This window comes from Nerophis ophidion, linkage group LG06 (genome assembly GCF_033978795.1).
Source record: "Nerophis ophidion isolate RoL-2023_Sa linkage group LG06, RoL_Noph_v1.0, whole genome shotgun sequence".
In the NCBI taxonomy this organism is placed as follows: domain Eukaryota; kingdom Metazoa; phylum Chordata; class Actinopteri; order Syngnathiformes; family Syngnathidae; genus Nerophis; species Nerophis ophidion.
Window position 1 is genome coordinate 9,774,238 of NC_084616.1, and position 22,930 is coordinate 9,797,167.

Consider the following 22,930-nt stretch of genomic DNA (forward strand, 5'->3'; position numbering starts at 1 on the left):
ATATTTTACATTTATTTTACTCATGTAAATACTTGTTTTCTTACTCATTTACATTCTTATAGGCACACATTGTACTCAGCCAAATGGTTTCATTGACATATTTTACATTCCTTTTACTCATTTCAATATATTATTTACATTTCACTCATGTAAATACATGTGTTTTATACATTTTACATTTATTTTACTCATTTAATTATATTGAGAATTATTTTACTCACGTAAATATGTGTATTTGATCTTTTTGACATTTATTTTACTCATTTGAATATATTTACTCACGTAAATATGTGTAGTTTGTTTATTTTACATTTATTTTACCCATTTAAAAATATTGACATTTAGATGTCGTAGTGGTTTGTGCTGGTTTGTGCAGCCCTTTGAGACACTAGTGATTTAGGGCTATATAAGTAAACATTGATTGATTGATTGATTGATTTTACTCAATAAAATATTATATTGACAGTTTTTTTACCAATGTAAATACGTGTATTTTATATTTTTTAAATTTATTTTACTCATTAGACATTTATTTTATTTATGTAAATAAGTGTATTTATTTTACTAATTTAAATATATTTTTGACATTTGTTTTGCTCATTTAAATACATGCATTCACATCTTTTACATGTATTTTACTCATTTAAATATATTATTGACCGTTGTTCTACTCATGTAAATACGTGTATTTTATACATTTTACATTTATTTTACTCATTTAATTATATTGAGAATTATTTTACTCACGTAAATATGTGTATTTGATCTCTTTTACATTTATTTTACTCATTTGAATATATTTTTGACATTTATTTTACTTTCGTAAATATGTGTAGTTTGTTTATTTTACATTTATTTTACCCATCTAAAAATATTATTGACATTTATTTTACTCATATAAATAAGTGTATTTTACATTTATTTTACTCAATGAAATATATTATTGACGGTTATTTTACCGATGTAAATACATGTATTTTATATATTTTACATTAATGTTACTCATTTAAATACATTTATTTTACTTATGTAAATAAGTGTATTTTTCATTTATTTTACTAATTTAAATATTTTTTGACATTTGTTTTGCTCATTTAAATACATGCATTCACATCTTTTACATGTACTTTACTCATTTAAATATATTATTGACCGTTATTTTACTCATGTAAATACATGTATTTTATATATTATACATTTATTTTACTCATTTAAATATATTATTTACATTTTACTCATGTAAATACGTGTATTTTATACATTTTACATTTATTTTACTCATTTAATTATCTTGAGAATTATTTTACTCACGCAAACGTGTATTTGATCTATTTTACATTTATTTTACTCATTTGAATATATTTTTGACATTTATTTTACTCACGTAAATATGTGTAGTTTGTTTATTTTACATTTATTTTACCCATCTAAAAATATTATTGACATTTATCTTACTCATATAAAAAAGTATATTTTACATTTATTTTACTCGTATAAAAAAGTGTATTTTACATTTATTTTACTCAATGAAATATATTATTGACAGTTATTTTACCGATGTACATACGTGTATTTTATATATTTTACATTAATGTTACTCATTTAAATACATTTATTTTACTTATGTAAATAAGTGTATTTTACATTTATTTTACTAATTTAAATATTTTTGGACATTTATTTTGCTCATTTAAATACATGCATTCACATCTTTTACATGTATTTTACTTATTTAAATATATTATTGCCCGTTATTTTACTCATGTAAATACGTGTATTTTATACATTTGACATTTATTTTACTCATTTAATTATATTGAGAATTATTTTACTCTCGTAAATGTGTATTTGATCTTTTTGACATTTATTTTACTCATTTGAATATATTTACTCACGTAAATATGTGTAGTTTGTTTATTTTACATTTATTTTACCCATATAAAAATATTATTTCGACAGTTATTTTACCTATGTAAATACGTGTATTTTATCTTTTTTAAATTTATTTTACTCATTTAAATATATTAGACATTTATTTAATTTATGTAAATAAGTGTATTTATTTTACTAATTTAAATATATTTTTGATATTTATTTTGCTCATTTAAATACATGGATTCACATCTTTTACATGTATTTTACTTATTTAAATATATTATTGACCGTTATTTTACTCATGTAAATACGTGTATTTTATATATTTCACATTTATTTTACTCATTTAAATATATTATTGACCGTTGTTTTACTCATGTAAATACGTGTATTTTATACATTTTACATTTATTTTACTCATTTAATTATATTGAGAATTATTTTACTCACGTAAATATGTGTATTTGATCTCTTTTACATTTATTTTACTCATTTGAATATATTTTTGACATTTATTTTACTCCCGTAAATATATGTAGTTTTATTTTACATTTATTTTACCCATTTAAAAATATTGACATTTATTGTACTCATGTAAATAAGTGTATTTTACATTTATTTTACACAATAAAATATATTATTGACAGTTATTTTACCGATGTAAATACGTGTATTTTATATTTTTTAAATTTATTTTACTCATTTAAATATATTAGACATTTATTTTATTTATGTAAATAAGTGTATTTATTTTACTAATTTAAATATATTTTTGACATTTGTTTCGCTCATTTAAATACATGCATTCACATCTTTTACATGTCTTTTACTTATTTAAATATATTATTGACCGTTATTTTACTCATGTAAATACATGTATTTTATATATCTTACATTTATTTTACTCATTTAAATATATTCTTGACCGTTATTTTACTCATGTAAATACGTGTATTTTATACATTTTACATTTATTTTACTCATTTAATTATATTGAGAATTATTTTACTCACGTAAATGGGTATTTGATCTTTTTGACATTTATTTTACTCATTTGAATATATTTTTGACATTTATTTTACTCACTTAAATATGTGTAGTTTGTTTATTTTACATTTATTTTACCATCTAAAAATATTATTGACATTTATTTTACTCATATAAAAAAGTATATTTTACATTTATTTTACTCATATAAAAAAGGGTATTTTACATGTATTTTACTCAATGAAATATATTATTGACAGTTATTTTACCGTTGTAAATACGTGTATTTTATATTTTTTAAATTTATTTTACTCATTTAAATATATTATACATTTATTTTATTTATGTAAATAAGTGTATTTATTTTACTAATTTAAATATATTTTTGACATTTGTTTTGCTCATTTAAATACATGCATTCACATCTTTTACATGTATTTTACTCATTTAAATATATTATTGACCGTTATTTTACTCATGTAAATACATGTATTTTATATATTTTACATTTATTTTACTCATTTAAATATATTATTGACCGTTGTTTTACTCATGTAAATACGTGTATTTTATACATTTTACATTTATTTTACTCATTTAATTATATTGAGAATTATTTTACTCACGTAAATATGTGTATTTGATCTCTTTTACATTTATTTTACTCATTTGAATATATTTTTGACATTTATTTTACTCACGGAAATATGTGTAGTTTGTTTATTTTACATTTATTTTACCCATTTAAAAATATTATTGACATTTATTTTACTCATATAAATAAGTGTATTTTACATTTATTTTACTCAATGAAATATATTATTGACAGTTATTTTACCGATGTAAATACGTGTATTTTATATATTTTACATTAATGTTACTCATTTAAATATATCAGACATTTATTTTACTTATGTAAATAAGTGTATTTTACATTTATTTTACTAATTTAAATATTTTTTGACATTTATTTTGCTTATTTAAATACATGCATTCACATCTTTTACATGTATTTTACTCATTTAAATATATTATTGACCGTTATTTTACTCATGTAAATACATGTATTTTATATATTTTACATTTATTTCACTCATTTAAATATATTATCGACCGTTACTTTACTCATGTAAATACGTGTATTTTATACATTTTACATTTATTTTACTCATTTAATTATAATGAGAATTATTTTACTCACGTCAATATGTGTATTTGATCTATTTTACATTTATTTTTACTCATTTGAATATATTTTTGACATTTATTTTACTCACGTATAAATGTGCAGTTTGTTTATTTTACATTTATTTTACCCATCTAAAAATGTTGACATTTATTTTACTCATTTAAATAAGTGTATTTTACATTTATTTTACTCAATGAAATATATTATTGACAGTTATTTTACCGATGTAAATACGTGTATTTTATATATTTTACATTAATGTTACTCATTTAAATACGTTTATTTTACTTATGTAAATAAGTGTATTTTACATTTATTTTACTAATTCAAATATTTTTTTACATTTATTTTGCTCATTTAAATACATGCATTCACATCTTTTCCATGTATTTTACTTATTTAAATATATTATTGCCCGTTATTTTACTCATGTAAATACGTGTATTTTATATATTTTACATTTATTTTACTCATTTAAATATATTATCGACCTTTATTTTACTCATGTAAATACGTGTTTTTTATACATTTGACATTTATTTTACTCATTTAATTATCTTGAGGATTATTTTACTCACGTAAATGTGTATTTGATCTATTTTACATTTATTTTACTTATTTGAATATATTTTTGACATTTATTTTACTCACGTAAATATGTGTAGTTTGTTTATTTTACATTTATTTTACCCATCTAAAAATATTATTGACATTTATTTTACTCATATAAATAAGTGTATTTTACATTTATTTTACTCAATGAAATATATTATTGACAGTTATTTTACCGATGTAAATACGTGTATTTTATATATTTTACATTAATGTTACTCATTTAAATATATCAGACATTTATTTTACTTATGTAAATAAGTGTATTTTACATTTATTTTACTAATTTAAATATTTTTTGACATTTATTTTGCTTATTTAAATACATGCATTCACATCTTTTACATGTATTTTACTCATTTAAATATATTATTGACCGTTATTTTACTCATGTAAATACATGTATTTTATATATTTTACATTTATTTTACTCATTTAAATATATTATCGACCGTCATTTTACTCATGTAAATACGTGTATTTTATACATTTTACATTTATTTTACTCATTTAATTATATTGAGAATTATTTTACTCACGTAAATATGTGTATTTGATCTCTTTTACATTTATTTTACTCATTTGAATATATTTTTGACATTTATTTTACTCACGTAAATTTGTGTAGTTTTTTTATTTTACATTTATTTTACCCACTTAAAAATATTTGTGACATTTATTTTACTCATATAAGTAAGTGTATTTTAAATTTATTTTACTCAATAAAATATATTATTGACAGTTATTTTACCGATGTAAATACGTGTATTTTATATATTTTAGATTTATTTTACTCATTTAAATATATTAGACATTTATTTTAGTTATGTAAATAAGTGTATTTTACATTTATTTTACTCATTTAAATATATTTTTGACATTTGTTTTGCTCATTTAAATATATTATTGACCGTTATTTTACTCATGTAAATACATGTATTTTATATATTTTACATTTATTCTACTCATTTAAATATATTATTGACCGTTATGAATGTATTTCGCATTTATTTTACTCAATTAAATATATTTGTCAGGGTTAGTTTGTGTCGAACCCCAAGATGCAGAGAAGGAGGGAGGCATTTTGCAGGAAAACATCATTTAATTTGAATAATAGAACAAGAACAAACAAAAGGGTACTAACACAAAGCATGCACGAGGCGGATAACAAACTAAGGGTGCTAGCATGGGAGCTAGAAAACCAAAAGGAACTTAGCATGGAAACTAGCAGGAATCGAGCAGGAAACGGAAGTCGTACATGTAATATAAAAACAAACTTGGAAACAGGGGACAAAAGGCAGTAAGCTAAAAAACGCAATCAAACATAGACCAAACAAGATATGACAGGTAGCAACGACAAGAGCGACATCGAAATGACAATAATCCAGCACTGACTGGAGGAACAAAGCAGGTAAAATAGGAATCGGGCTGATTGACACCAGGTGTGGTCAGGTGCCACAGGGAAAACAACAGGAAACAGACAAAATAAGAGCGCTGACAGGAACTAAAAACAGGAAATACTAAACACAGAGGAAAAACTAAAACAAAAACCGTCAGTGGCGAGTCTGACAATATTATCGACTTTTATTTTACTTTGTTATGTTTTACGTTTATTTCACTGTTGTAAAATAAATGTAAAACCTTTTCTTGCCTACTTCCTGAAGACATTTCCCAACCCTGTCCACGCTGCTTGTCAGCGGCCATAAATAACTGCACTGAGAAGGCAATCATTTTGTCTCCAGCGTTCGCATTTTTTCCACGGCACTTTTAAGTGGAAGTGGGCTTTCACTTAGCTCGTTAGCTGCCAATCTAACGAGCTGAGCCGTTTCCTCGGTGCAAACAATAAGCGGCATTAGCGGGACGTCCGCATGGTCATGTGACCTCAGTGTGTGTGTGTGTGTGTGTGTGTGTGTGGAGACTTTTAACAAATGCATATCAGGTTACTGTTGACATGCTGCATGTTTTTTTGAACTTTACCACCGGAACCAATTATTTCATTGTTGACCATTTTACAAGAAGTGAAGCAGTGTTTCTAATAATTTAAAAAAATAAATAAAAAAACCTGACATTTTTTATGGGGAAAATTATAAATGCAAATATACCTTTTCGCGGCTGTGACGGGATTATGTCCAAAGTGTGGTTTGGGGGACATTTCTGGCCAAAATTCAGTTTTTGGGGGCCATCAGAATATTCTATAAATGCCTTATCATCTTTGTTTTTATAATTTCAATTAAAAAAAAAAACAACTTTCAAATTAAACTGACTAGGTTTTGTTTAGTAAGTATATTTAACATATCCATTATCCACATAATGTATGAATTTACCCATAATGCATTGTACCAACCCCAAAAGCAGTCAAGTTGTCACCTTGTGTAAATAGTAAATAAAAAGAGAATACAATAATTTTCAATTTAGATTCAACTGAATAGACTTCAAAGACAAGATATTTAACTTTTACTCTGTATATTTTTTGCAAATATTAGCTCATTTGGAATTTCCCAAAAAGCTGGCGCGAGTGGCAAAAAAGACTGAGAAAGTTGAGGAATGCTCATCAAAGACTTATTTGGAACATCCCACGGGTGAACGGGCTGATTGGGAACAGGTGGGTGCCATGATTGGGTATGAAAAGCATCGTCCGTGAAATGCTCAGTCGTTCACAAACAAGGACGGGGCGAGGGTCGACAATTTGTCAACAAATGCCTGAGCAAATTGTTTAAAAACAACATTTCTCAACAAGGAATTTAGGGATTCCACCAACTACGCTCCATAATAGCATCAAAAGGTTCGGAGAATCTGGAGAAATCACTGCAAATAAGCCCCAATATTACGCACCTTGGATCCCCTCAGGCGGTACTGCATTCAAAAGCCGCATCAGTGTGTAAATGATATCACCACATGAGCTCTGTAACACTTCAGTAAAACCACTGTCAGTAACTACAGTTGGCCGCTGTATCTGTAAGTGGAAGTTAAAACTCTACAATGCAAAGTAAATTTATCAACAACACCCAGAAATGCCGCTGGCTTCGCTGGGCCCGAACTTATCTGAAAAGGACTGATGCAAAGTGGAAAAGTGTTCTGTGGTCTGAAGAGTCCACATTTCAAATTGTTTTTGGAAACTGTGGACGTTGTTTTCCTCTAGAGTAAAGAGGAAAAGAACCATTTGGACTGTTCTAGGCGCAAAGTGTAAAAGGCAGCATGTGTGATGGTATGGGGGTGTATTAGTAGCCAAGGCATGGGTAACTTACACATCTGTGAAGGTACCATTAATGCTGAAAGGTACATACAGATTTTGGAGAAATCCAAGCAACGCTATCATGGACGCCCCTGCTTATTTCAGCAAGATAATGCCAAGACATGTGTCACAACAGCGTGACTTCATAGTAAAAGAGTGCGGGTACTAGACTGGCCTGCCTGTAGTCCAGACATTTAAAATGTGTGAAGGCTAAAATATGAGGCAGGAGACTGTTGAACAACTTAAGCTGTACATCAAGCAAGAATGGGAAAGAATTCCACTTCAAAAATGTGTCTCCTCAGTTCCCAAACCTTTACTGAGTGTTGTTAAAAGGAAAGGCCATGTAACACACTGGTAAAAATGCCCCTCTGACCACTTTTTTGCTGCCATTAAATTCCAAGTTCATGATTATTTGCAAACATGACGTCTCCTGCCTTCTCTTCGCAGACTCCACTTCCAGAGGCCCTGAATTCCAGGGACACCATGAAGCAGGTGAGCGCCACACCAACAACGTTCACTAGCGTTCACCGCCAGGTTGGACGATTCCTTTTCCTTCTATCCTTCCTTTCGCTTTTTTGCGGAACTCTCAAAAGTGTGTGTCGTAATATCCCGCGCTATCAGCCATGCGAGTCTTAACGTGCATTCCTCGCCAGGCAGGCAGGCAGGCAGGCACTCCAGGGGGTCACGGCTAATTGACCTTCATCACACGGCCTCCCTCCACGTCGCTCTGTTAAAAGGCAGCAGCCAGTAGGAGAGAGTTGTTGGAGTGGGAGCGACAGCGAGAGAACGGACATTTGCTGAAAATCCCCAAAAGACTGTATTAAAATTGTGGAGGTTGCCCTCAGGCCCGCAGGCCACAACCCCCTCCACATATTCTGACAGTAGAAAGGCACATTTTACAATGGAGTTCAGGGTGCGCATCGCCTTTAAACAGATTGAAAAGTGCAACTTGACCAAAATAGATAATGACTATAGCAACGGCCTTTAAGTATAAGAGTTGTGTGATAACTTATACATAATTATTCTAACAGTAGAAAGGCACATTTATACAATGGCGTTCAGGGTGCGCATCGTCTTTGCACGGATAGAAAAGTACACCTTAAGATAATAACTATAGCAACAGCCTTTAAGCATAAGATAACTTATACGTAATTATTCTAACAGTAGAAAGGCACAGTTTTACAATGGAGTTCAGGGTGCGCATCGCCTTTACACAGATAAAAAAGTAAAACTTAAGCACTATAGGTAATGACTATTCCAACGGCCTTTAAGCATAAGAGTTGTGTGATAACTGATACATAATTATTCTAACGGTAGAAAGTCACATTTTTACAATAGTTCAGGGTGCACATCGCCTATACACAGATAGAAAGGTACAGCTTGAGCACAATAGATAATAACTATAGCAACTGCCTTAAAGCATAAGAGTTGTGTAATAACTTATACATAATTATTCTAACTTTAGAAAGGCACATTTTTACAATGGAATTTGGGGTGCGCATCACCTTTGCAGAGATAGAAAAGTACAACTTGAGCACAATAGGTAATGACTATAGCAACGGCCTTTAAGCATAAGAGTTGTGTGATAACTTATACATAATTATTCTAACAGTAGAAAGTCACATTTTTACAATAGTTCAGGGTGCACATCGCCTATACGCAGATAGAAAGGTACAACTTAAGCACAATAGATAATGACTATAGCAACGGCCTTTAAGCATAAGAGTTGTGTGATAACTTATACATAATTATTCTAACAGTAGAAAGGCACATTTTTACAATGGAGTTCAGGGTGTGCATCGCCTTTGCACAAATAGAAAAGTACAACTTGAGCACAATAAATAATAACTTTAGCAACAGCCTTTAAGCATAAGAGTTGTTTGAAAACTTATACATAATTATTCTAACAGTAGAAAGGCACCTTTTTACAATGGAGTTCAGGGTGCGCATCGCTTTTACACAGATAGAAAAGTACAACTTGAGCACAATAGGTACTGACTATACCAACAGCCATTAAGCATAAGATTTGTGTGCTAACTTATACATAATTATTCTAACAGTAGAAAGTCACATTTTTACAATAGTTCAGGGTGCACATCGCCTGTACACAGATAGAAAGGTACAACTTGAGCACAATAGATAATAACTATAGCAACTGCATTAAAGCATAAGAGTTGTGTAATAACTTATACATAATTATTCTAACTTTAGAAAGGCACATTTTTACAATGGAGTTCAGGGTGTGCATCGCTTTTACACAGATAGAAAAGTACAACTTGAGCACAATAGATAATGACTACAGCAACGGCCTTTAAGCATAAGTGTTGTGTGATAACTTATACATAATTATTCTAACAGTAGAAAGGCACATTTTTACAATGGAGGTCCGGACTGCGCATCACCATTGCACAGATAGAAAAGTACAAATTGAGCACAATAGGTAATGACAATAGCAACGGTCTTTAAGCATAAGAGTTGTGTGATAACTTATACATAATTATTCTAACAGTAGAAAGACACATTTTTACAATGGAGTTCAGGGTGCGCATCGCCTTTGCACAAATAGAAAAGTACAACTTGAGCACAATAGATAATAACTATAGCAACGGCCTTTAAGCATAAGAGTTGTGTGATAACCTATAGATAATTATTCTAACAGTAGAAAGGCACCTTTTTACAATGGAGTTCAGGGTACGCATCGCTTTTACACAGATAGAAAAGTACAACTTGAGCACAATAGATAATAACTATGGCAACGGCCTTTAAGCATAAGACTTGTTTGAAAACTTATACATAATTATTCTAACAGTAGAAAGGCACATTTTTACAATGGAGTTCAGGGTGTGCTTCGCTTTTACACAGATAGAAAAGTACAACTTGAGCACAATAGATAATAACTATAGCAACGGCCTTTAAGCATAAGAGTTGTGTGATAACTTATAGATAATTATTCTAACAGTAGAAAGGCACATTTTTACAATGGAGTTCAGGGTGCGCATCGTCTTTGCACAAATAGAAAAGTACAACTTGAGCACAATAAATAATAACTATAGCAACGGCCTTTAAGCATAAGAGTTGTGTGATAACTAATAGATAATTATTCTAACAGTAGAAAGGCACAGTTTTACAATGGAGTTCAGGGTACGCATCGCTTTTACACAGATAGAAAAGTACAACTTGAGCACAATAGATAATGACTATAGCAACGGCCTTTAAGCATAAGAGTTGTGTGATAACTTATACATAATTATTCTAACAGTAGAAAGGCACCTTTTTACAATGGAGTTCAGGGTGCGCATCGCTTTTACACAGATAGAAAAGTACAACTTGAGCACAATAGATAATAACTATAGCAACGGCCTTTAAGCATAAGACTTGTTTGAAAACTTATACATAATTATTCTAACAGTAGAAAGGCACCTTTTTACAATGGAGTTCAGGGTGCGCATCGCTTTTACACAGATAGAAAAGTACAACTTGAGCACAATAGGTACTGACTATACCAACAGCCTTTAAGCATAAGATTTGTGTGATAACTTATACATAATTATTCTAACAGTAGAAAGGCACATTTTTACAATGGAGTTCAGGGTGTGCATCACGCCGTCAACCAATTGCGAACGCTGCGTGGAACTCTAACTACAAAGATCACGGTCATGCTGACTCAAGTCTTTGGATCTCGCCATTTCGTTATTTTGCCGGTCGTGCGGATAACTTACAACGCAAGAAGGTATCGTGCGTCGATACTGCGTCAGTCTGCTGCCAGGAGCAGCTTGCATGATTGGAGCAGCGGTATCCAATCCAGAGGGGGCTTGGAGTCAGCTGACACGTGGTCTTTAAACACTGTCATGTGTGACGTGGGTTACACTTGAGTTGCTATTGCACCATCCAGTGGACACATTTAGAACAGCAGTTTCTTTCTTTAAAAAAAAAAAAATCTTTCACTCCAGGCTGGATTAAACGTGTTTGTACGCTGGATTGAGGCGACGTCTCCCAAAAGTCGGTTTGAGTTCAACGTTTCTCTGTAGCTCACGTGATGAATGACGTCAGCGCTCGCCTGGGAAAGGCGTTTGCCGCCGCTGTGACAGCCTAAAAAAAAAAAAAAAAAAGACTTGCGCTAATGTTCCTTTTTCACGGCATGCTGCGCTCATGGAAAGTTTTTTTTGGTCTTCTTTGACAAAAATAAATGTGTTTTTGGTGCCTGAGAATGTCCCGCCGGGGGTCAGAAGGGGAGAATGGGCCCGTGGGAAAAACTGTAATGGACGGTGTATGGTGACATCACCGCCTCAGGGTGCATTTACTCAGGGAGGGTGGGGGGGACAGGTCTGGGAACTGGAGTCCCTCCATCGTGGTGGACCTGTTACTAGTTGGATGAGGGGTTTTTTCCTCACTTTAAAACTCATTTTACTTGGAGCTTGCGGCTACACAACAGCCGAGCACACAATAATAGCACACGAACCAGACATGCGTCATAATAACTGAACAGCATGAAAGCAGCACATTTGATGATCGAAACAACTACCAAGTAAATATAATTATTTATAACAATATAAATAGTCTCCAAAGCAATATTAGAAAGTGTCCAGTAACAAACGTGTCCGCATCATTTAAATGACCGCTCATAAGCGTGACTTAATGAATTATCGTGATGACTCTGTGTCGCCCCCAAAAAAAAAAAAATTACCACTCCACTTCGACTTAAAGAAAGCTTACCTTTGCCATAAGGTTAGTGGGAGTTGGAGCTGAAGGAAAGTCACAGCGAAAGAACAAGCATTAGCTGAAAAGCCACAAAAATACTATATTTAAATTGTGGAGGTTGCCCTCAGGCCCACAGGCCTGCAGGCCACAACCCCCCTCCACATATTCCAACAGCAGAAAGGCACATTTAAATGGTCTCCAAGGCAATATTAGAAAGTGTCTAGTAACAAACGTGTCCGCATCATTCAAATGACCGCGTCACGACTCATAAGCGTGACTTAATTAATTATCGTGATGACTCTGTGTCGCCAAAAAAATAATAATTACCACTCCACTTCGACTTAAAGAAAGCTTACGTGTGCCATAAGGTTAGTGGGAGTTGGAGCTGAAGAAGAGTCAGAGCGAAAGAACAAGCATTTGCTGAAAAGCCACAAAAAGACTATATTTAAATTGTGGAGGTTGCCCTCAGGCCCGCAGGCCTGCAGGCCACGACCCCCCTCCACATATTCCAACAGCAAAAAGGCACATTTAAATGGTCTCTAAGGCGGTATTAGAAAGTGTCTAGTAACAAATGTGTCCGCATCATTCAGACTGACTTAAAGAATTATCGCAATGACTGTGTCGCCAAAAAACAAAAACAAATTACCACTCCACTTCGACTTAATGACAGCTTACGTCTGCCATAAGGTTAGTGTTAAAAATCAATAAATAAACCTGTAATCGTTCTGAGTCGTTTCGCTTGATCCCATTCCACATTGCAAAATAATCAAGTGTTGCAGTATGATTTTCTCGGAGCATGCAGCTACACAACAGCCGAGCACACAATAGCGCACGAACCAGACATGCGTCATAATAACTGAAGTTTTACAGTGTAAAAGGAGCACATTTATTAGTAGAAACAACTACCAAGTAATTATATTTATATATAATGATATTAATAGTCTCCAAGGCGGTATTGGAAAGTGCCCAGTAACAAACGTATCCGCATCATTCAAACTGACTGTGTCACGACTTATAAGCGTGACTTAAAGAATTATCGTGATGACTCTGTGTCGCCCAAAAAAAATAAAATTACCACTCCACTTCGACTTAAAGAAAGCTTACGTGTGCCATAAGGTTAGTGAGAGTCGGAGCGAGAGCGAGAGAATAAACATTTGCTGAAAAGCCACAAAATACTATATTTAAATTGTGGAGGTTGCCCTCAGGCCCGCAGGCCTGCAGGCCACGACCCCCCTCCACATATTCCAACAGCAGAAAGGCACATTTAAATGGTCTCCAAGGCAATATTAGAAAGTGTCTAGTAACAAACGTGTCCGCATCATTCAAACTGACCGCGTCACGACTCATAAGCGTGACTTAATGAATTATCTTGACGACTCGGTTTTGCCCCAAAAAAATACTAAATTACCACTCCACTCCGACTTAAAGACAGTTTACGCCTGGCATAAGGTTAGTGTTAAAAAAAACAATCAATAATAAAAATAACAAAGTACGTGTTGCAACAATACATGTATGTGATGATAACTTGAAATACAATCGAAAGCAGACTATATTAACCTTGTAGATTGTTATAGTGACAATAGGTTAAGCTTTGTCAGTGTGCCGTGTGTCACCCAGTTTCTCCTAAGATAGATTTTTTCTAACTAAAACTGATTTTACTTGCAGCTACACAACAGCCGAGCACACAGTAGCACACCAACCAGACATACGTCATAATAAATGAACAGTATTGCAGCGTAAAAAGCAGCACATTTGATATTACAAACTAGTACCAAATAATTATAATTATTAATAATGATGTAAACAGTCTCCGAGGCAGTGTTAGTAAGTGTCCAGTAACAAACGTGTCCGCATCATTCCACTTACCGCGTCTTATTGAATTATCGCGACGACTCGGTGTCGACCAGAAAAAAACTAAATTACCACTCCACATCAACTTAAAGACAGCATACGTCCGTTGTGAGGTTGGCGTTTGAAAATAAGCACGTACGTTTGCCATTGTTCTCTGAGCCGTTTCAACCGATCCCATTCCACACTACAAAATAATTGAGTATGTGTTGCAATTCGTGATGATATCGTGTCGGATCGGTATCAGCCAATGCGCCAGGCTTTCATTTCGGTATCGCACCGGAAGTGGAAATAGTTTCATCAGGGCTAATTGAAAACCTAATCGTCTGCAATCCCGACGGAAATCTAACTTAGTTTTAATGAAGACTGTAAATTATATCCATCCACCCATTTTTCTACCGCTTGTCCCTTTCATGTTAAAACAGAAAATAGTGCGACACCTACCCTTTGCATCAGTATTTCTTCATCAGTATTGGTTTATTATTAGGTAATATATTTTATTGTATGATCCTTTAACTACTTGGTATCGGATTGATATCTAAATGTGTGGTATCATCCCAAACTAATGTCAAGTATCAAAGAAGAGAAGAATAAGTGATTATTACATTTTAACAGAAGTTTAGATAGAACAAGTTCAAACAGAAAATAAGCGGATATTAACAGTAAATGAACAAGTCGATTAATATATATTTTTTTACAGTTTGTCCTTTATAATGTAGATAAAATAATAGGTAGATATTTTTTAGCATCACAAAATCTTTTAATAAAAAAAAAAAATTCATATTATGTTTATACAGTCATGAGGACTTTGAACATGACCAATGTATGATCCTGTAACTACTTGGTATCGCATCAATACCTAAATGTGTGGTATCATCCAAAACTAATGTCAAGTATCAAAGAAGAGAAGAATAAGTGATTATTACATTTTAACAGAAGTTTAGATAGAACATGTTAAAACAGAAAATAGCGCGACACCTACCCTTTACATCAGTATTTCTTCATCAGTATTGGTTTATTATTAGTTATTATATTTTATTGTATGATCCTGTAACTACTTGGTATCGGATCGATACCTAAATGTGTGGTATCATCCCAAAATAATGTCAAGTATCAAAGAATGAATCAATCAATGTTTACTTATATAGCCCTAAATCACTAGTGTCTCAAAGGGCTGCACAAACCACCACGACATCCTCGGTAGGAAAACTCACACCCAGTGGGACATCGGTGACAATAATGACCCAGTGGGACGTCGGTGACAATGATGACTATGAGAACCTTAGAGAGGAGGAAAGCAATGGATGTCGAGCGGATCTAACATGATACTGAAAGTTCAATCCACAATGGATACAACACAGTCGCGAGAGTCCAGTCCAAAGAGGATCCAAGACACAGCAGCGAGAGTCCCGTTCACAGCGGAGCCAGCAGGAAACCATCCCAAGCGTAGGCGGACCAGCAGCGCAGAGATGTCCCCAGCCGATACACAGGCGAGCAGTACATGGCCACCGGATCGGACCGGACCCCCTCCACACGGGAGAGTGGGACATAGAAGAAAAAGAAAAGAAACGGCAGATCAACTGGTCTAAAAAGGGAGTCTATTTAAAGGCTAGAGTATACAAATGAGTTTTAAGGTGAGACTTAAATGCTTCTACTGAGGTAGCATCGCGAACTGTTACCGGGAGGGCATTCCAGAGTACTGGAGCCCGAACGGAAAATGCTCTATAGCCCGCAGACTTTTTTTGGGCTTTGGGAATCACTAATAAGCCGGAGTCCTTTGAACGCAGATTTCTTGCCGGGACATACGGTACAATACAATCGGCAAGATAAGATGGAGCTAGACCGTGTAGTATTTTATACGTAAGTAGTAAAACCTTAAAGTCACATCTTAAGTGCACAGGAAGCCAGTGCAGGTGAGCCAGTACAGGCGTAATAGAGAAGAATAAGTGATTATTACATTTGAACAGAAGTGTAGATAGAACATGTTCAAACAGAAAATAAGCGGATATTAACAGTAAATCATCAAGTCGATTAATATATATTTTTTTACAGTTTGTCCTTTATAATGTAGATAAAATAATGGGTAGATATTTTTTAGCATCACAAAATCTTTTAATTAAAAAAAAACATTCATATTATGTTTATACAGTCATGAGGACTTTGAATATGACCAATGTATGATCCTGTAACTACTTGGTATCGCATCGATACCTAAATGTGTGGTATCATCCAAAACTAATGTCAAGTATCAAAGAAAAGAAGAATAAGTGATTATTACATTTTAACAGAAGTGTAGATAGAACATGTTAAAACAGAAAATAGTGCGACACCTACCCTTTACATCAGTATTTCTTCATCAGTATTGGTTTATAATTAGGTATTATATTTTATTGCATGATCCTGTAACTACTTGGTATCGGATTGATACCTAATTGTGTGGTATCATCCAAAATAATGTCAAGTATCAAAGAAGAGAAGAATAAGTGATTATTACATTTGAACTGAAGTGTAGATAGAACATGTTAAAACAGAAAATAAGCGGATATTAACAGTAAATGAACAAGTCGATTAATATTATTTTTTTACAGTTTGTCCTTTATAATGTAGATAAAATAATGGGTAGATATTTTTTAGCATCACAAAATATTTTAATTTAAAAAAAATAATCATATTATGTTTATACAGTCATGAGGACTTTGAATATGACCAATGTATGATCCTGTAACTACTTGGTATCGCATCGATACCTTAATGTGTGGTATCATCCCAAACTAATGTCAATTATCAAAGAAGAGAAGAATAAGTGATTATTATATTTTAACAGAAGTGTAGATAGAACATGTTAAAACAGAAAATAGTGCGACACCTACCCTTTACATCAGTATTTCTTCATCAGTATTGGTTTATAATTAGGTATTATATTTTATTGTATGAACCTGTAACTACTTGGTATCGGATCGATACCTAAATGTGTGGTATCATCCCAAAACAATGTCAAGTATCAAAAAAGAGAAGAATAAGTGATTATTACATTTTAACAGAAGTGTAGATAGAACATGTTGAAACAGAAAATAAGTGGATATTAACAGTAAATGAACAAGTCGATTAATATTATTTTTTTACAGTTTGTCCTTTATAATGTAGATAAAATAATGGGTAGATATTTTTTGCATCACAAAATCTTTTAATTAAAAAAAAAATCATATTATGTTTATACAGTCATGAGGACTTTGAATATGACCAATGTATGATCCTGTAACTACTTGATATCGCATCGATACCTAAATGTGTGGTATCATCCAAAACTAATGTCAAGTATCACAGAAGAGAAGAATAAGTGATTATTACATTTTAACAGAAGTGTAGATAGAACATGTTAAAACAGAAAATAGCGCGACACCTACCCTTTACATCAGTATTTCTTCATCAGTATTGGTTTATTATTAGGTAATATATTTTATTGTATGATCCTGTAACTACTTGGTAGCGGGTCGATACCTTAATGTGCGGTATCATCCAAAACTAATGTCAAGTATCAAAGAAGAGAAGAATAGGTGATTATTACATTCTAACAGAAGTGTAGATAGAACATGTTGAAACAGAAAATAAGTGGATATTAACAGTAAATGAACAAGTCGATTAATATTATTTTTTTACAGTTTGTCCTTTATAATGTAGATAAAATAATGGGTAGATATGTTTTGCATCACAAAATCTTTTAATTAAAAAAAAAATCATATTATGTTTATACAGTCATGAGGACTTTGAATATGACCAATGTATGATCCTGTAACTACTTGATATCGCATCGATACCTAAATGTGTGGTATCATCCAAAACTAATGTCAAGTATCACAGAAGAGAAGAATAAGTGATTATTTCATTTTAACAGAAGTGTAGATAGAACATGTTAAAACAGAAAATAGTGCGACACCTACCCTTTACATCAGTATTTCTTCATCAGTATTGGTTTATTATTAGGTGATATATTTTATTGTATGATCCTGTAACTACTTGGTATCGGATTGATATCTAAATGTGCGGTATCATCCAAAACTAATGTCAAGTATCAAAGAAGAGAAGAATAAGTGATTATTACATTTGAACAGAAGTGTAGATAGAACAAGTTAAAACAGAAAATAAGCGGATATTAACAGTAAATGAACAAGTCGATTAATATATTTTTTTTTACAGTTTGTCCTTTATAATGTAGATAAAATAATGGGTAGATAGGTTTTAGCATCATAAAATCTTTTAATTTAAAAAAAATCATATTATGTTTATACAGTCATGAGGACTTTGAATATGACCAATGTATGATCCTGTAACTACTTGATATCGCATCGATACCTAAATGTGTGGTATCATCCAAAACTAATGTCAAGTATCAAAGAAGAGAAGAATAAGTGATTATTACATTTTAACAGAAGTGTAGATAGAACATGTTAAAACAGAAAATAGTGCGACACCTACCCTTTATATCAGTATTTCTTCATCAGTATTGGTTTATTATTAGGTATTATATTTTATTGTATGATCCTGTAACTACTTGGTATCGGATCGATACCTAAATGTGTGGTATCATCCAAAACTAATGTCAAGTATCAAAGAAGAGAAGAATAAGTGATTATTACATTTTAACAGAAGTGTAGATAGAACATGTTAAAACAGAAAATAAGCGGATATTAACAGTAAATGAACAAGTAGATTAATAATCAATTTTTATTACAGTTTGTCCTTTATAATGTAGATAAAATAATGGGTAGATATTTTTTAGCATCACAAAATCTTTTTAAATTTTTTTTAAATTCATGTTATGTTTATACAGTCATGAGGACTTGAATATGACCAATGTATGATCCTGTAACTACTTGGTGTCAGATCGATACCTAAATGTGTGGTATCATCCAAAACTAATGTCAAGTATCAAAGAGAAGAATAAGTGATTATTTCATTTTAACAGAAGTGTAGATAGAACATGTTAAAACAGAAAATAGCGCGACACCTACCCTTTACATCAGTATTTCTTCATCAGTATTGGTTTATTATTAGTTATTATATTTTATTGTATGATCCTGTAACTACTTGGTATCGGATCGATATCTAAATGTGTGGTATCATCCCAAATTTATGTCAAGTATCAAAGAAGAGAAGAATAAGTGATTATTACATTTGAACTGAAGTGTAGATAGAACATGTTGAAACAGAAAATAAGCGGATATTAACAGTAAATGAACAAGTCGATTAATATTATTTTTTTTACAGTTTGTCCTTTATAATGTAGATAAAATAATAGGTGTATAAATGACACAATATGTTACGGCATAATTAGGAGCCTTTGTTTGTTTACTTACGACTAAAAGACAAGTTTTTTGTTTATATAGAGACAATAATGCAATTTTTATGTGGTGCCCTTTATTTAGAAAAGTATCGAAATACATTTTGGTACCGGTACCAAAATATTGGTGCCTGCCCTTTTCCATCATTTTCCCACGAGTTTCCCCCGACTCTTCAGAAGTGTTCGGAGGTGGTAAATAGACGGGCACCTGGGGGCCAACTGCGAGTCTGACGGGGAAGTTCCCCGCACAAAGAAGACGAGGGCAGAGAGTCACAAGACCCGCTGAAAGTGGGCGTTACATTTAGGGGAGGGGAAACACGACCTTGGCGTTACGTAACGGTGTGTTCCACATCGGTGGCAACCAGGATTTTTTTTTTTCTTTTTCACCCGTCCGAGGCCTTCTTTCCAGTCTGGGACCTGCTGGGGTTGCGTGCATGCGAGGGGGATTGAGGAGGAAATAAGTGGCGAGTGAATAGGAGCGGACTGAGGGTGGTCCAGGGGCCTCCACGTGTTAGACAAAGGTCTGTTTTTGTTTTTTTTTGTTACTTTGGAGATGGTCTTGTCACACGTGAGGTCTCACTCCTGTCCAAACTTTTTCCACTCTGGGCCGCACACATTAAGCATAAGAGTTGTGTGATAACTTATACAGAAAGGCACATTTTTACAATGGAGTTCAGGGTGCGCATGTGGGGGCCTTTTTGATACTTTTCATTCTCAAAACCAATACAATATTTACATGTTTTCCCCCCCCCCCAGGGACCCAAACTGGTCTAAGTCAAAAGATTGTAAAAATAAGTGATTTCTTATTTTTTTTAATTATTATTCAATGCTTACAGGAAATCTGTCGATCAACTTCAGGTCTATCTGTTGATATAAAGTTGTTGTTTTTTTACTTTTTTTTTAAAGTGCTTTTTGTCAAAGACAACCCTGTTTTTGTGGCATTAACACAAAATATGCAATATTTCCCCCCTAAAAATATTTGAAAGTGGAATATTGGATCTATTTATTATTAGTTGGAATTTTTTTTAACTATTGCCCCCAAAAAATAATAATCAATTAAAATGTATTTTATTTAAGGCTCCAATTATTGCACATTAAATGAAAGTTGAAATGAAAAATATTATGTTTTATTTATTTTTTAATTTTAACTGTTAAATCGATTATACGTTTTTATTATTTTTCTATTTTTGTTTATTTTTATGCCCTTTTTGTCAAAGAAATGTATGTTTTTTTTATAAGGCAAAATATGCGGTATTTTCTCCCCAAAAATATTTCAAGGTGGAATATTAGATGTGAAATAATTGGAGCCTAAATAGGTCAATAATTCATATCAACGTTGATTTTAATCCTTTTTTATTTTGGGCAATGACAGTTAAAAAAAAAAAAGAAATTCACAAAAATTTATGGGGATACAAAATGGCCCCACTAATAAAAAATTTTAAAATAACATATTTGTTTTTATTTTTCTACTTTCAACAGTTAAATCTCTAAAATCAACTTCAGATATGTCGTTCGATTATACATTTTTCTTATTTTTTATACATCTATTTTTATGCCTTTTTCGTCAAAGAAATGTACGTATTTATATTGGAAAAATCTGCAATATTTTCTAACCCAAAATATTTCAAAGTGGAATATTGACATTGATTATAATTTATTATTATTTTTGGGGCAATGACAGTTGAAAAAAAATCCTACTTAAATTCATGGGATTTCAAAAGGGCCTCACTAATAATTGTTAGAAATAAGTCATATATTATTATCATCCAATTTTTTTTTTTAATTATTATTCAATGCTTACAGTAAATCTCTCGATCAACTTCATATCTATCTGTTAAAATAAAGTACGTTTTTTTTTACATTTATTTTTAAGTGCTTTTTGTCAAGACAACCCTGCTTTTGTGGCATAAACACAAAATATGCAATACTAAAAATATTTGAAAGTGGAATATTGGATCTATTTATTTTTAGTTGGATTTTTTTTAACTGTCATTGCCCCAAAAAAAATATAATAATTATTGACCTATTTAAGGCTCCAAATTAAATGAAAGCTTAAAGTAAAAATATATAAAAAAAAAAAAAAAAAAAAAGTTTTTATTATTTTTTATATTTGTCAAATTTAATGCCCTTTTTGTCAAAGAAATGTATGTTTTGGGCAATGACCGTTTATCATTTAAAATAAAGTCCCACTAAAATTTTTGGCAATCGAAAATGGTCCAAAATTAATGACATTTTTTTATTTATATATTTATCTATTTATTTATTTTACTTTCAACAAGTAAATCTCTAAAATAATTTGATTTAATGGGGAGAAGTGGTAGAAAATGGATGGATGAATGGATTACTTTTTTAACCTTGAATAGGTCAATAATTCATAACATTGATTTGGCTCTGCGATGAGGTGGCGACTTGTCCAGGGTGTAGCCCGCCTTCCGCCCGAATGCAGCTGAGATAGGCCCTAGCACCCTTCGTGACCCTAAAAGGGACAAGCAGTAAGAAATGGTTGGTTGGATGGATTTTTTTTCATTGTTATTTTTTGAGCATTGAATAGGTCAATAACTCATAACATTGATTTTGATTCATTATTATTTTTCGAGCATTAAATAAGTCAATAATTCATAAGAATTTGATCTTCATTGACTATTATGTTTTGAGTCTTTAATAGGTCAATCATTTATAACATTGATTTTGATTCATTATTATTTTTTGAGCATTGAATAGGTCAATAACTCATAACATTGATTTTGATTCATTATTATTTTTTGAGCATTAAATAGGTCAATAATTCATAAGTATTAGATTTTGATTGACTATTATGTTTTGAGCATTAAATAGGTCAATAATTCATAAGAATTTGATTTTGATTGACTATTATGTTTTGAGTCTTTAATAGGTCAATCATTTATAACATTGATTTTGATTCATTATTATTTTTTGAGTCTTGAATAGGTCAATAATTCATAACAACATTGATTTTGATACATTATTATATTTTGAGCATTAAATAGGTCAATAATTCATAACATTGATTTTGTTTCATTATTATTTTTCTGAGCATTGAATAGGTCAATAATTCATAACATTGATTTTGATACATTATTATTTTTCGAGCATTAAATAGGTCAATAATTCATAAGAATTTGATTTTGAT

General features: G+C 31.6%; 1 protein-coding gene across 3 annotated transcripts in view; it reads left to right on the forward strand.

Annotated features, from left to right (window-relative positions):
* The window catches only part of rapgef3 (Rap guanine nucleotide exchange factor (GEF) 3), a 126,953-nt gene that overhangs the window by 26,318 nt on the left and 77,705 nt on the right, over positions 1-22,930 (forward strand). For all 3 annotated transcript variants that reach the window (XR_009807066.1, XM_061902607.1, XM_061902606.1), the window contains exon 2: positions 8,343-8,387. Coding sequence is in view for 2 of the 3 variants with exons in the window: in XM_061902607.1 (XP_061758591.1) it covers positions 8,343-8,387 (45 nt within the window). In the remaining variant the exon portion in view is untranslated. The remainder of the gene's footprint in view (positions 1-8,342; positions 8,388-22,930) is intronic.